Source organism: Alexandromys fortis, unplaced genomic scaffold (genome assembly GCF_014885135.2).
Source record: "Alexandromys fortis isolate MF-2015 unplaced genomic scaffold, M_Fortis_MF-2015_v1.1 scaffold_62, whole genome shotgun sequence".
Classification (NCBI taxonomy): domain Eukaryota; kingdom Metazoa; phylum Chordata; class Mammalia; order Rodentia; family Cricetidae; genus Alexandromys; species Alexandromys fortis.
This window is the reverse complement of record NW_026067942.1, coordinates 6,005,889-6,019,549: the sequence shown is the minus strand read 5'-3', so window position 1 is coordinate 6,019,549 and position 13,661 is coordinate 6,005,889. Positions and strand designations below refer to the sequence as shown.

Here is a 13,661-nt window from a genome sequence, read left to right as displayed (position 1 = left end):
CTCCAGGGGGACACACACCCTCTCTCACCCCCGGGGGCACACGCACCCTCTCTCACCCTCCCGGGGCACACGCACCCTGTGTGTACCCTCCTGGTAGTTGTTGTTATGTGTTATTTCTTCGGCTGCCTGTGTTAAGAGGTTGTTTCTTTTATTTTTAGTTACCTGTGTGAGAGTTGGTTCTCTCCTACCATGTGGGTTTTGGGATCAAACTCAGGGTGTCAGGATTGGGAGCAAGCACCTTTACTCTCTGAGCCTGTATTAGTTGTTTATTTGTTTTCTCTTATGAGTTCTTAGACTATAATTACCTAGAGAATAGGTAACTCTTTTGAAAAATTTGAAGTGTGATTATATGTTCAGAAAAGTATGTAAGGCCATGGCTCTGTATTTCTGCACACAGAAAAGTCCCTTAGAACTGATAACTGTACTGTGCAGCACTTGACAGCATCCTCAAGTTTCCCCAGGCCCCCTCCCAGCTGCTCCTGGGACACTTGCTGTTCAGCTCTCTTCATGCGAGGGTAGTGTCTGCTCTTTCCTTACGGGTCCTTGAAGGGATGGGGCTTGTGGTGGAGGTCTGCTTCCCCTGGCTTTGCCCTAGGGGCCAGCATCTTGTTTCTCTGTGATTAGTTAGCTTCTGCAGAATCCTTGATGGCGTCCTTCTTTCCCTCACCTCTTCCCGAGCTCATCGCGCACTGGTTAGTTTCTGTCAGGTTGACAGAAGCTGGAGTTGTTGGCAGAGAGAGCCTCAGCTGAGGAACTGCCTCCGTCAGGTTGACAGAAGCTGGAGTTGTTGGCAGAGAGAGCCTTAGCTGAGGAACTGCCTCCGTCAGGTTGGCATTTTCCTGTTTGAGGATTTGTATGAGAGGGGCTGCTACCTCTGGGCCAGTGGTCCTGGGTAGTGTACGGAAGTGGGCTGCGGAGAGCAAGCCAGCAAGCAGTGCTCCTCAGGGTCTCTGCTTTGGTTCCTGCTTCCAGTTCCTGCCCTGGCTTTACCTGATAATGGGCCCTGACTCTGAAGTATAAGCTGAATAAACTCTTTCCTCTCTGAGGTGCTCTTGGTCATGGCGTTCACTGCAGCCACAGGACATAGACTAAGATACCCCTTTTCAGCACGGTTGCTGCTTCCCAGGTTTTTTTTTTTGTTGTTGTTGTTGTTTTGTTTTGTTTGTTTTGTTTTTGAGACAAGGTTTCTCTGTGTAGCACTGGCTGTCCTGGAACTTGCTCTGTGGACCAGGCTGATCTTGAACTCACACATACCTGCCTGCCTCTGCCTCTCAAGTTCTGGGATTAAAGACATGCGCCATCACTGCCTGGGAGAACCCCATTTGAGGTTCTGTTCACCTTGAAGCCTTCTCTGTAGACTTCTCTAGCTCCCAAGTCCCGCTTCATGTGGAGCCATGTTGGCATTGGTAGGACAGCCTCTCTGGGGTTTTCTGGTGGCTCAGTGCCCTTCATGTATTTTTCTTCAAGGGATCACATAGGGTTTTCTCCTGTGTGGCTCCACTCCATAGGACTGTGGCAGGGGTCCCGGAAGTTCCATTGACCTTGGCTTATTTCACTATTTGCAGATATTCTGAGCATCTGGGTCGTATATGGATCTATGTTTTATGTTTTGAGAGGTTTTGTGGTGAGAGGAGTTGGGTATCTGCATGTGTTCTCCAAGTCTGAGTGTTCAGCGTTATCAGTTGGGATTCATGTTGTATATTTGATGCTACTATTTACCTGTGATTTGTCTGTGCATATTTTTATTTTTGTATGTATATATGCAATGCATTCCAAGGTAAAATTTCAACATGATGGCCTTTATCCTGTGACTTACATGACCAGAACAGGGGGTCTCTCTACATGTGATGGATCTGAGAAGAGCTGTGGAGGGAAGGTTTACCAGTGGCTCCACTCAACAGTGGTAAAGAGGACGCACTGCTCCTTCTGCCGACCTTGTTGTTTTTGTCAAGCAATTTGCTGTTTCACATGATTGCTAAAATTAAATATATCTTCGTGCTCTCTAAGGTTGAATCCCTAGCGTTACATGTAAGGTAGGCGGGGTGTCTGCCACTGAGCTGCAACCGAACGGGATGTGATAGAACTATTCGGTGACAAACCATTATTTTTATTGTCCCTTAGGTGGGGAAGATCACACGGTCAGTAAAATGTTGGTGTAAAAGTTGTCTTGAATGAGTTTAGAGCAGCGACAGCTCTTCCCCTGGAAGAGGAAACGCTCTGTGGGGGACAGCGAAGGACAAGACCAAGGAGAGAGAGTGGAGAACAGAGATAAAGAACCCTAAGTTGGGTTTCCTTGAATCCCTACTTGAGGGAGAGTAGTGGATAAAGGTTCTTCTTACCATGTCAGGAAGCGTGACTGGAGCCAGGCCAGGCTGTGGTGATGTCCTTTTGAATGGCGTGATCTCGTCATGAAGGGACCGAGTGTAGTGCAGCCCAGCAGTGAAGGCAGCCACTTCCCCGTCCTGGCGGCCTCTGCAGCAGACATGGGGGAAATCTCATTCTGGACTGGAGGACTGGCTCAAGAATTCAGTGCTCCTGATTTGAACTGGGCCCTCGGTCTCCAGCTTCAGTTTGTTACCTCATGTCCTGCTCTGCCAGCTCCCGCTTCACTTTAAGGTAATGGGACTTCATCTACAGGCTTCTTGGACTCGCTAATCTCAGGATTACGTACGTGACTTGAGTATCGAGCTACAATAGCATTAGACAATAGTAACCCAACCTAAGTCACATGCAGTCTTGGAGTTTCTTTCAGTAGTCACATTAAGTATAGTGCACACCTGTGTGTGTGTGTGTACACCTGCAGTATGTGTGTGGGTGGAGTGTGTGTGCTTCCCTCTCCCCAGTTTCTACTGCTGGCTAACATGGGTAACAGGGACTCTCTCTCTCTGCCTGCCTATCTATCTATCTATCTATCTATCTATCTATCTATCTATCTTCCTGAAGCAAAATATCGCACATCAGTGGAAGAGGCTGGCACAGGGCTAGAATTCTGAGCTGAAGAGGCACAGTTGAACCACTGGGAAAACCAATGCTGAGTCCTGTGTGCCTTGTTTGGAGAGGCGGTCACTGCAGTGATGGCAGACTGTACCCTGGGGTACTCAACACTCTGAGCAATGCATACTTATGGCGAAGTCACCACTGAGGGAGCAGGGAGCCTCTCTCATGGATGGTTGTACAGAGCTGAGAGCATCTGCTGCAGAGAGGCAGGCAGCCTGACTAATTCAACCATGGGCATGGGGCGGGAAGCTGAGAAGGAGTGAAGGTGTATAGGTGTGTAACGGGTTGTAAAGGCACAACCTCAAAGAACCAGATGTCTTAAAATAGGCTGAAGAATTAAAAATATATCCAAAACCCAACAAGGAAAAGTTCACAGTGGCTAAGTGCCGGTAAAACAGCATTCATTCAGAGAAGCAGGAAATGGACTTAAATAAGAAGAAAGTGAAGTCCCCCGGGCAGGGACATAGGTGGGGATCATCATAGAGGGGTTTATTATAGATGGTCACTGTGTGAGGAGAGCTAGGTCCAAAGGGAATCAGAGATGAGAGCCACACTATCAGAACGGAAAGTGCTCTGTGTGTGCACGCGCGCATGTGTGTGTGCTTGCGTGTGTGTATGTGTGTGCTTGCACGTGCATGTGTGTGTGCTTGTGAAGGACTAACCATTTGTGAGGATGAGTAGACCCTGGGCTCTCTGTGGCCAGGGACCAGTGTGCAGCTTTTAAGATCCCAGGGATATTGAGGTGTGTGTGGGGAGCGTACCATGGTTGTCTTGCTCCTCCATTTTGGTTTCAGCGTCCTCACGACCTTGAAGTTTCACTGGAGACACAAGGTGGCTGTGTCCTCACAGCTACTGTCCATTGCGTTAGGGAGCAGGTGGAAGTGGCTCTGTGTTGGACACCGCAGACCTTCTCTCTTACTGCAGCCGCGCACACACCTTAGTTCTCGTGTGTCCCGTCAGTGTCTAGAGATGATGCTTTAGGTCATTCTGTATTGTTTTCTCTGGGGAGAGCTTCTGTCAAGTTGACCCCACCCCCGATATTCTGGAAGCCTGTCCTCTGTCCTCTCTTCAATAACAACTTCAGAATTATTTTTTAACAATTTCTGTTCTTATAGATTGTAACCCATTCTCCTCTTCTTACAACCTGGGCGATCTGTGTGAATGCTTGCGCATGTTTCCATGTGTGTGTGTGTGTGTGTGTGTGTGTGCAGACCAGACGCTGATGTCCTCAGTCTCCTTCCATTTTATGTGCAGAGGCAGGGTCTCCTCTGGAACCCAGAGTGTATAGGCAGGCTTGTCTAGCGGGCCCTCTTGCCCCAGGATCCTCTGGCTTGGCTCTTCAGTGCTGAGATTATAGGTGATCGACCACACACACTCGAAGTTTATGTGGGGATTTGTATTCTGTCTCTGTGTTTGTCCAGCAAGTGGTTTATCTACTGAGCCTTATACCAGGCCTTCTGAGTGAGCTATTAAAGATGGACTTATTGATTTTAGGACACATCCGGTTGCTGTAGCCAAGGCTGTGGCTTCTAGCTCCCTCCCCAGACTTATCTGGAGTCAGGCCCTGTCACTTGCTCAGCTTCAGCCACAGAGACTTGCATTTCCTGGGAAGCACTGAGGTCTTTGCGGGCTGGGCTTCCATGTGGCTGTGCTTGGGCTATGCCATTGTGCCCCTCAGCTGGTTGACTCCTGCTCAGCTCTAGTGGCCTTCCTGCAGCAAGGCTTGCTCAGTTCTGCTCAGATGAGAACCCCTCTCCTGAACTCTCTTTGAGGTCTGCACCCTTTGGTTGTATTCATGGTGGATTCCTGTGCTGTCAGTCCTGAGGGGGTCTGTTTGTCTTGTCTGCAGGGCCCTTAAGGCAAGTGGTCTGTTTGTCCATCCTTGTCTTCTAAGGCGTGCCTAGTACATAAGACATTCTCTGAACGTATGTCTGCGTACGAGAATCGTTCTGTCTTCTGTGTGAGTAGGCAGGCGTCTGGCGAGAGGAGCTGACACGCGAGGAAGGCAGCAGTGAGCCGAATCCTCAAGACTGTGCCAGCAGCCAGCAGGCAGGACTGAGTTTGAGAGTACCAGAGGAGTTTAAATGTCTCCCGGATGTCATTGGCCCCCCATCATTTGATGGGGTGAGAGTCCAGCTGTTGAAGTGCATTAGTTACATGTGTTATTACATTTATATTCTAGCTTGTTAAGTCGCAGAGGTCTAGCCTTCCCATACTGCCTTGCTCCCTTTTGCACCTTGATCATGTGCCTCCTGCAACCCTGGAATTGGACTCTGCCTTATTTCTTCAGATTCCCCCAGTAAGTCTCTCTAACAGACCTGGCAGCTGGGCAGCTGTCGTTTGCTTGGCTGTGACATTTCTGATCTTTGTGGAAACAGCATGTTGATGGATTCCTGTGGCCCAGCGTGGTTTCTCATGTTCAGGAGAAGCAATGTTGTAGAAATAATCCACTCGCGGGCATAGGAGCAAAGGTTCATATCAGACATTGATTCTTTATGTCTCTAACAGACAGAGCCTTGTTTGCGAGCGTTCCTGATCACCACGGCACTGAGCCGCTGTGCTGTGCTCCTGATCGCCATGGCACCAAGCCGCTGTGCTGTGCTCCTGCCTTGTTTGTCCCCTTTGGGTTTTTATTTCTTTTGAAAATGTATACATATTAATTTATTTTGTGTTTTTGTGTGAACACAACATGCACACACGTGCGTACATACATATGCATGCACACACACACACACACACTTGTATGCCATGTACACCATATGCCATGTACACCATATGCCATGGTGTAAACATGGAGATTAGAGGGCAAACTTGAGGAGTAAGTTCTCTGCTCCTGTGGGTCCCAGGGATTGAACTCAGGTCATCAGGTTTGGCAGCGAGTGCCTTTATCTACTGAATCATCTCACTGGCCCGCCCTTGTTTTTAGACAGGGTCTTTATAGCTTAGGCTGGCCTGGGATTTGCAGTGTAGTCCAGGCTGGTGGTGAACTCCCAGGGGTGAGCCCCCACACCCAGCTGTTTTTATTGTTGTCATTTTGTTTCTCTGGGGAGAAGGGGCTGGGAATATTTGTAGAGAATTGTGTTTCTTTTGTAATTTTAGATTTTGTCGCCTGTGGAAACAGCTTCACATGCTCCGGGCCATCGGGATCAGTTATGGCGACAGCAGTGAGGAGCGTGGTGTGGTCCCTGTGGATCCACTCAGCGTCAGCTGGCACGGGCACAGCGGGTTTGGGAAGCACTTGGCTCTTTGGTCAGCTCAAGTGCACGGGGTGGGCCCAACGGCCACTGTGTCACTCAGAAGAGGACAACCTCCAAACTGTTGGCCATAGGGTGGCTTTGCTGGCTGTCTCCTGTGGGCTCCAGTGGTGGAGTTTCTACAGGGTCACAGCCAGAGGAGGAAAGTCAAGATGTTTACCAGTGTATGCTCCTTGAATCTTTCACTATTTTCATGTCAACTTTTATTCTGAGAGTTTCACGTTCTAATGACAAAAATATTTGCTGAAAATTATAGCTTGGAAAAAGAGCAGAGCTTTCGTACTCGAGCAAAAAGCAAGGTAAAGCGCTGATGTGCACAGTAGCTGTGGAGTTTTATATTCAGACTGTATGAGCAGTACGCAGCGCATCTGAAATCACCACTTGCACATTGCAACAAACACATCATCATCTGCTTAAAAAAGAGTTATAATTACAGTTGACGAAGCATGGACACCATAAAAAATGCATTAGTGTGGCTTGACACATTAATTACCTGTTTTTGCAGATGTTTTTATGTATTGTTGTGTGAACAGTTTACAAAATAATTACAGGAAAGTCATATGGAAAATAAACTAAGTGGGTGGCTTCCCATCTAAATATTTTCATTCATGTGAGTCTGTGTGCGGCACAGCTGCTGTGCAGCGCCAGCCAGGGACAGAGAAGTCCCCAGGGCTGAGCAGGCGACCTCTGTCATCAGCCCAGCACGCTTTCCTGTCTTCAGCCATACAGTTTACAGACGGTCACTTCAGAGAACTGGGTTAATCCCTGTGACTACTAAAGAAATCCTTGATTCAGACTGGGAAAAGTATAAATATCCAGGAATAATGTAAGTCAAATTAAATAAAAAATAAGCACAAAACCCCAAGTGGAAAACTACTGTCGTTTTAGCGGTGACAGGCTATTAGGCTCTGTGAGAAAGTCTTAAACGTTAGTCTGTGATTTCTTGCATTAGGAACTGTGATCTGTAACTCGCAGCCTGTTGTGTTTTCATCATTAGACGTTGCTGTGTTCAGTCTCCCCGGTCTCGTTGAAGTGTGAACCTGCCTTTTCTCAACAGTTAGCGTGCTGCAGTGAGCAATCAGAAGTGAGTGTCAATGGACAAATTGTCAGGTCACAGGGCATGCCTCCTGTGCTTTTACAGGCCATTAAGAAAGGTGTCTTGTACCACTGTGGCTGTCGAGGAGGAGAGGAGTTGGTAGACTTTATCCTACCCACTCGTGGTATGTAATTACTTAGAGTGCCTGTGTTTCTTGTTGATTTGTTTTGACAATTTCAAACAAAATTATGTCAAAATGTCATTTCCCTTTTTAGCGTAATCCTGTTGCTTGGGGACCGTGTTCGTCTAGGTTCCTCTGGGTACATTTCAGCTACTTAAACTGAAGGGACTGTGGTTACACCAGCCCCCAGCTTACTCGTTTGTGGTTTTTGAGGAGAAAGGCATGCAGGCATAGCAGACAACTTAATTCTCTGTGTGTGGGGGTCAGTGGGCACTCCTGTGGAGGTCAGAGAGCTCCTTGCTGGAGTTGGTTTTCTCTTTCCACCTTGTGGGTCTTGGGGTCAAATTCAGGTCATCAGACTTGTTGGCAGGTTGTCTTACCAGCTGCTTCCTTCCTTTTGAGTATTTTTTCTCTCTCTCTTGTCAGAGTCACCTGTTAGCTACCTGTCTTACTTGGTCTGTCTCTGTCTCTGGTCTCTCGTTGTGCTGTAGATATTAAACTCCTAATTCTCCTGCCTCAGCCTCCTGAGTGCTAGGACCAGAGGTGTGTGCCTCGTGCTTGGCTAGTTAATTCTTTTTGTTTCTCCCGGTCCTTTAAAAAGCCCCGTTTGACTTGAGAATATAAGAACATTAGAAATTTAGGAGTCCTATCAAATTTCTTATCAGTGGTTGATTGCGTTGGATGGGTTACTCAGTCTAGGGGTTTGTAACCCACCCTGCAATCAGTTATTCCAGGGTCTTGGAGGGGCGCTATCTGGAAGGGAATGAGCTAGGACAGAAGAAGGAGGCCAAGCAGATTTGTCAAAGCCCCCGTTTATTAGGATCATGGTTGCCCTGCATGAGGACTTGGTGGGCAGGGCACGGGATCTCGCCGCGTGGTCCCGGTCACGTAGGCCAGGTTCGTCACGTAGGCCAAGAGGTTACATTCGGACAGGTAGGCCAAGAAGTCACAAGTTGCCACACCTGGTTCCCTGGATAGCTGGAATGTGAGGCGTGTTCCGCTAACAGATAAGTTAATTGGGTGTGGGGCAGGTTCTCTCAATAGAACATAATTATGGGTGTGGGGTTCTCTGCAGACTCCCCAGGGTGATGGTTCCTGTAATGATTTTTAGGGGGGAAATGGCTCGTGACAAGTGGTGGGGATATAGCTCAGTGCTGGGGCCTTGTGTAGCATGTGTGTGACACACTCAGGGTCCTGCTTAGTGCTGGGGCCTTGTGTAGCATGTGTGTGACACACTCAGGGTCCTGCTTAGTGCTGGGGCCTTGTGTAGCATGTGTGTGACACACTCAGGGTCCTGCTCAGTGCTGGGGACTTGCGTAGTATGTGTGTGACACACTCAGAGTCTTGCTCAGTGCTGGGGCCTTGTGTAGCATGTGTGGGACACACTCAGGGTCCTGGGTTCAGTCTTAGCACTGAAACAAATGCATATAGCAGACCCAGCTGAAGAGCCAGCCTTTAGTCAGATCTGTGACACATGCCTGTAGTGTTAGCACTCAGAAGGCTTATGCAGGAAGATTCCAGTACTCAGGAGGCTGAGGCATGAGGCCAGACTGGCTCACAAGACTCACTCTGTTTTAAAAACAAAACAAGTCAAGAGCTGGGTGTGGTGATGCACACTTAGGAGGAAGATCTTAGGCCGCCATGGTTTTTGAGATGTGTTCCAAAACTAAACCAAACTGGCCTCTTGAACTCTGGGACACCCACCTAGTTTCTGGGGTGCTGGGATTAAGGGTGTCGCTACCACACATGGCCAGTAATGATGTTTTGAAAGAAAGAGATGAAAATCCTTTGGTTATTGCCTTTTAAAATTAAAAAAAAAAAAAAAAAGACACAGAGCAGAAGGAAATAGCTGAGTTGGAGTGTCTCCACAGGTGGCCGTCAGCTCGGCACCTGGGTGCTGGCTTCCAGTGCAGCAGCAGCCTGGAAAACTGTGACTACCGTGGAAGCATTGTTAGGACTTTCGCTTTATCTGTTCTTGGTGACTTTTTACTTCTAGGGTTACCTCACAACTGGTTTTGAGAACAATATTGACAGGGGTTGGCTCCATACAAACACAAAGCAGATTCCCCAATTGACCGGCTCTCTTTACACACTAAGTGCTGATGGCTTCACCTCCTGCAAGACGTGCAGATGCGTAAATTACTCCTTCTCTCAAGGTTGCCTTTTGTTTCCAGAGCACTTAACACAGGGCGGAAGTGGTAGGCTCTACCTGAGAAGAGCAAAGCATCATTAAATATAGCCAATCATCACTTAGAAGCCGCAGCCACCAAGGCCGTCTCAAACAGGAGCGTTCTTTTATGTGACCCAATTGTAAAACAAAAACAAAAGAAAAAGTAAAGAAAAAGCAATAAACAAAACTCATTGCGTGTGCAGAGATTGGCCTGATGTCCTTGCCAAAGTGATGAAGCCCAGGGAAGCTTGAGGCCTCTGTTGTGGGCCCCGTTGGGGCAGAGGAGAACTCAACTCTAGGGTGTGCTTAGGAAAGTCTCGAGTGACGATGCTGGCAAGGTACACATTCCCGACACCTGTCTTCCGAGAAGCCCGAGCTGGCCAGTTCTGCAGTCAGCAGATTATGGAGAGGGGCGAGGAAGAGCTGCTTATGACCCGGGTTGCAAAACTGGGTTTTGTTTCCTGCCTGACTTAGAACATGCTATTTGCTCTTTGGTAGATAAATGAGAAAAGATTTTGATTTCCAAGTAAATTCTGGGGTAACCAAGATGCGTGAAAGATGTTTTCTCTTCTCTCCTGCAAGAACCTTTTTTCTCATATTGGTGTGATTATGACATTTTTTTTCCAGAATTGCATCAAAATGTAGATTTTCTTTTTTTCCTTTTGGTTTTTGTTTTTGCCTAATTATGTAGCTTTTGAACTAGATCCTTCTATATTCTTCTGTGTTCTTTTCACTGTGAGGTTGGGGGTTTGTGTGTGAGCCTGGGTGTTCTCTGACTCTACCCTACTGTGGTCCCGTGCACCTTCTCAGGCTTATTTTTCTCCTTCTTTGTTGCCTACTCTCTGTGCATGTCCATGTCTCCTTATTTCTTGCCTTTTGTTTTCTTCTTGTTCTGCTTAAACAGGAAAATCAATTTCACGTTCTCTTCCTTTTCCTCCTTCTGTGCCACATACTGTAGAGGGACCATTTGGCTTGGAGTTTCAGAGGTTACAGTCCAAGGTCAACCAGACTCATTGCTTTGTGCCTGAGGCTGGAAGAACAGTGACTTGGGAGCATTGGCTGAGCTGCTCACCTTAGTCAGCTAGGGAGCAGAAGGAGCCGAGGGACCAGGACAAGAAGAGCTCTCAAGAACACCAGCCCATTGACCTGCTTCCTCCAATGAGACCCTATTTCTGAGAGTTTTGTCACCTCTACCCTCACAGTGCAGTCACATGGTGAATCCCTCCAGCGCTCTGTGCACTGGTGAGGTTAGAGCTTCAGGAGTGAGCTGTCGCAGTGGCTGCGCCCAGCAGCTGAGGCCAAGCGTCAACAGTAGGCATTTGGAGAATACCTTACCCCCAGATTGGAACAGGATTGGCTTAGGTGCAGAATCTCACATTATAACTGAGAACAAGGTTTCTCACCCTGAGCTTTTGTTTTTCCTCATAAAAGAGAAGAAATACCTTTCTTATAAGTGGAGTGTGGTTCAGTGACAGGCCCAGTGGTCATGGCTTTTTAACATAACTTATTCCCATAATCTAGCATACAGAGAGCATGTCGTATGTAAAAGGTCAGAGTTGGTGTTCAGAGAAATGCAAGCTTTAAGTTTTCCTTTTGTATTTGACTTTTATGCAACACTAGAGGTTTTTGGCAGGACAGTGATTGTATTTATATGACCCCTGGAAGCTTTCGAAAGCCAGTGGTTGCTGATGAGATTGTGAGAAGGGTTTGTTGATGGCTTATGGCGGTAGAGTCTGAGTAGACACAATGATTGTCTTCAGGCTGGAGACTCAGCCCAGTGAGCTGGGTGACTTGGGACAAGAGGGATCAGTGACCTTGCCTGAAAGCTCCCTGACAAGTTGCTGGGAGTTCACACTGAGGCTGGGGGTCAAGAGGCTGGTGTTCATGGGTAGGGGAAGTGGGAACACCCCTGCTTAGGAAGGCTGGGGCTGCACAAACAAGCTCCCTCACCCCAAGCCTGTTCTGGGTGCTCTTCCCCGCCTCAGCTCCCCGCCCCACGTCAGTCATCTCTGGGAATACCTTCACAGACATCCAGGAATCTGCTTATCAATTTCCTGAGTATTTAAAAAGTCAACCCAGTCCGTTTTTCAGCTAGGATTAGCCATCAGTCTTGAATAGTGGGAGTCTTTCTTCTTATTATGCCAAAGCCCAGTGAAAATTTTTGCTCCATCAGAGCCATTATATTTTACTCAATTAAAATCTGTCTAAAGTCACATTTGTGAGCAGCGTGATGACTGAGAGCTGTGCAGGAGATCCGCAGCTTTGTCTTTGTGTTCTGTTCCATAGGCGCTGGGCGGCCGCTCGCTGCAAGAGCCAGTCTTCATCTGTGGCTGCCGTGTGTCAGTCACCGGTGGCCCTAGAAGGGCCTGTGTAGAGGGTACATTCTGAAGCCTGTATCTCTCCTGTGCTTCAGTTTCCATGGAAGTGGCCCACCATCAGCAGCAGGGGTCCATTTCAGCGCGGCTTTCAGTCCTTGTTTCTCTGTTACTATGGAGACTGCCTCGAAAGTGACAGAAAAGCCAAAAGTTAAAAAACAACAGCAACAAAAAGCCAGTGATTCAGTAACAAAATATGATCGGAACTGTATGTGTCCATAGCCATGTATTCCATAACTCAGCGTGACTCTTAAGCGAGTGTGCGAGACACGCTTCAAACTTCGCATAGAAGCCAAGTTTGCAGCTTAACAAATGGGGTGGAGCCCCGGGCGAAGCAAAATGCTAAACAGAGGTTTAAGTGAGCGCTTGCTGAACGTTACCTAGAATGTAAGGGACAAATGGGTGGTGGGCATCACAGTCCAAAGCAGTGAACCCAGCTGCGGCCTGGTGCGCAGAACTAGAGAGCAGCGTCGTTGTGGGCAGCACCATGTCTAAAGCACGTGGGTTATTACGTGTGTTTTTTTTTTTTTTGGTGTATATGATGTGTGTGTGCGCACGTGCGTGTGCGTGTACCTGGCATTGAAGGAACATTGTGGAAAAGGGGCACAACGATTGAGCCAGAGGACCAGGAATTCTACTGTGAGGAAATGTCTTCTATATCTGACAGGGATGTTAGCTACACCTATGAAATCTCATTGATATGGTCACCTAAACAAGATCTGCACAGTGACTGCGTGGCTGACATTCCAGCGTGGGTGAGGGGACACACCACCACGATGACTGCTGAGAGAGGGAGACCCCAGGGATGTCCCCAGTTATGGTTCTCTAGTCCCAAACAGTCAGCCTGAAACACACGCACATACAAGCGTTAGGTCTCACTTGTCCGTCTCTGAATGTCACATGTCAGCCCGCTCTGGAGAAGAAGCAGCCCATGCCCGCTCTCCTGTGGAAGAAGAGCAGCAACTCATTGCTAGTGAAACAGCTGTGCAGCCTACACAGCTCCGTGTAGTTTAGTTTAGAATTACCCGGAGTGGTTTTATTCTTGGATGAGGCTGGATGTTTGTGTGTTTTGCGGTTTGTCAGTCCCACGTCAATGCTCACTGACCAGGCATTATGTTCGCTCCTAGTTTTGAGTTGGAAATTCAGTGCTGCCTGAACTGGGGCTCCTCTCACCCTCAGAACTTTTTACACAGTTCCATGTATACCTGGCTCTCCCTAACGTACTGAGTTTCAGCGCACATTCAGATAGTAGCCTGTCAGCTCAGGGCAAATGAGATCCTTGAGGCGTAAGGTTGAAACCAGTTCCAAGTTTGACTCCCAACAGTTACAGATGTGAAGGAAGAAGCAGTGGTTTGGGTAAAAAGAAGTAAATTGCTAGATGGGGGAAAAAAAAAAAAAAGCCTGTTTCCCTCTTCCAAGGCCAGACCTGTGCTTTGTCCATTCAGGAGAGTCGAGTCCCACGCGCCGGGAGGCTGTGAAGAGAAGGACAGCAGAGTACCTCATGCGTGCAGAGAGCATCTCCAGCCTCCGCGCCACACCTCAGCTGGATGCTGGACTGCAGGTATGCCAGGCTTCTCTTCTCTTTATGTTCCTTAGCCTCCCTCCCCCCCCCCCCCCCCCCCCCCCCCCCCCCCCCCCCCCCCCCCCC

General features: G+C 48.2%; 1 protein-coding gene across 5 annotated transcripts in view; it reads left to right on the top strand.

Annotated features, from left to right (window-relative positions):
- The window catches only part of Rps6kc1 (ribosomal protein S6 kinase C1), a 135,938-nt gene that overhangs the window by 49,342 nt on the left and 72,935 nt on the right, over positions 1-13,661 (top strand). For 4 of the 5 annotated variants that reach the window (XM_050148166.1, XM_050148167.1, XM_050148168.1 and 1 more), the window contains one exon: positions 13,459-13,574. The exons of the other annotated variant lie outside the window; for it this stretch is intronic. In XM_050148166.1, coding sequence (XP_050004123.1) covers positions 13,459-13,574 — 116 coding nt within the window. The remainder of the gene's footprint in view (positions 1-13,458; positions 13,575-13,661) is intronic. 5 annotated transcript variants of the gene reach the window in all.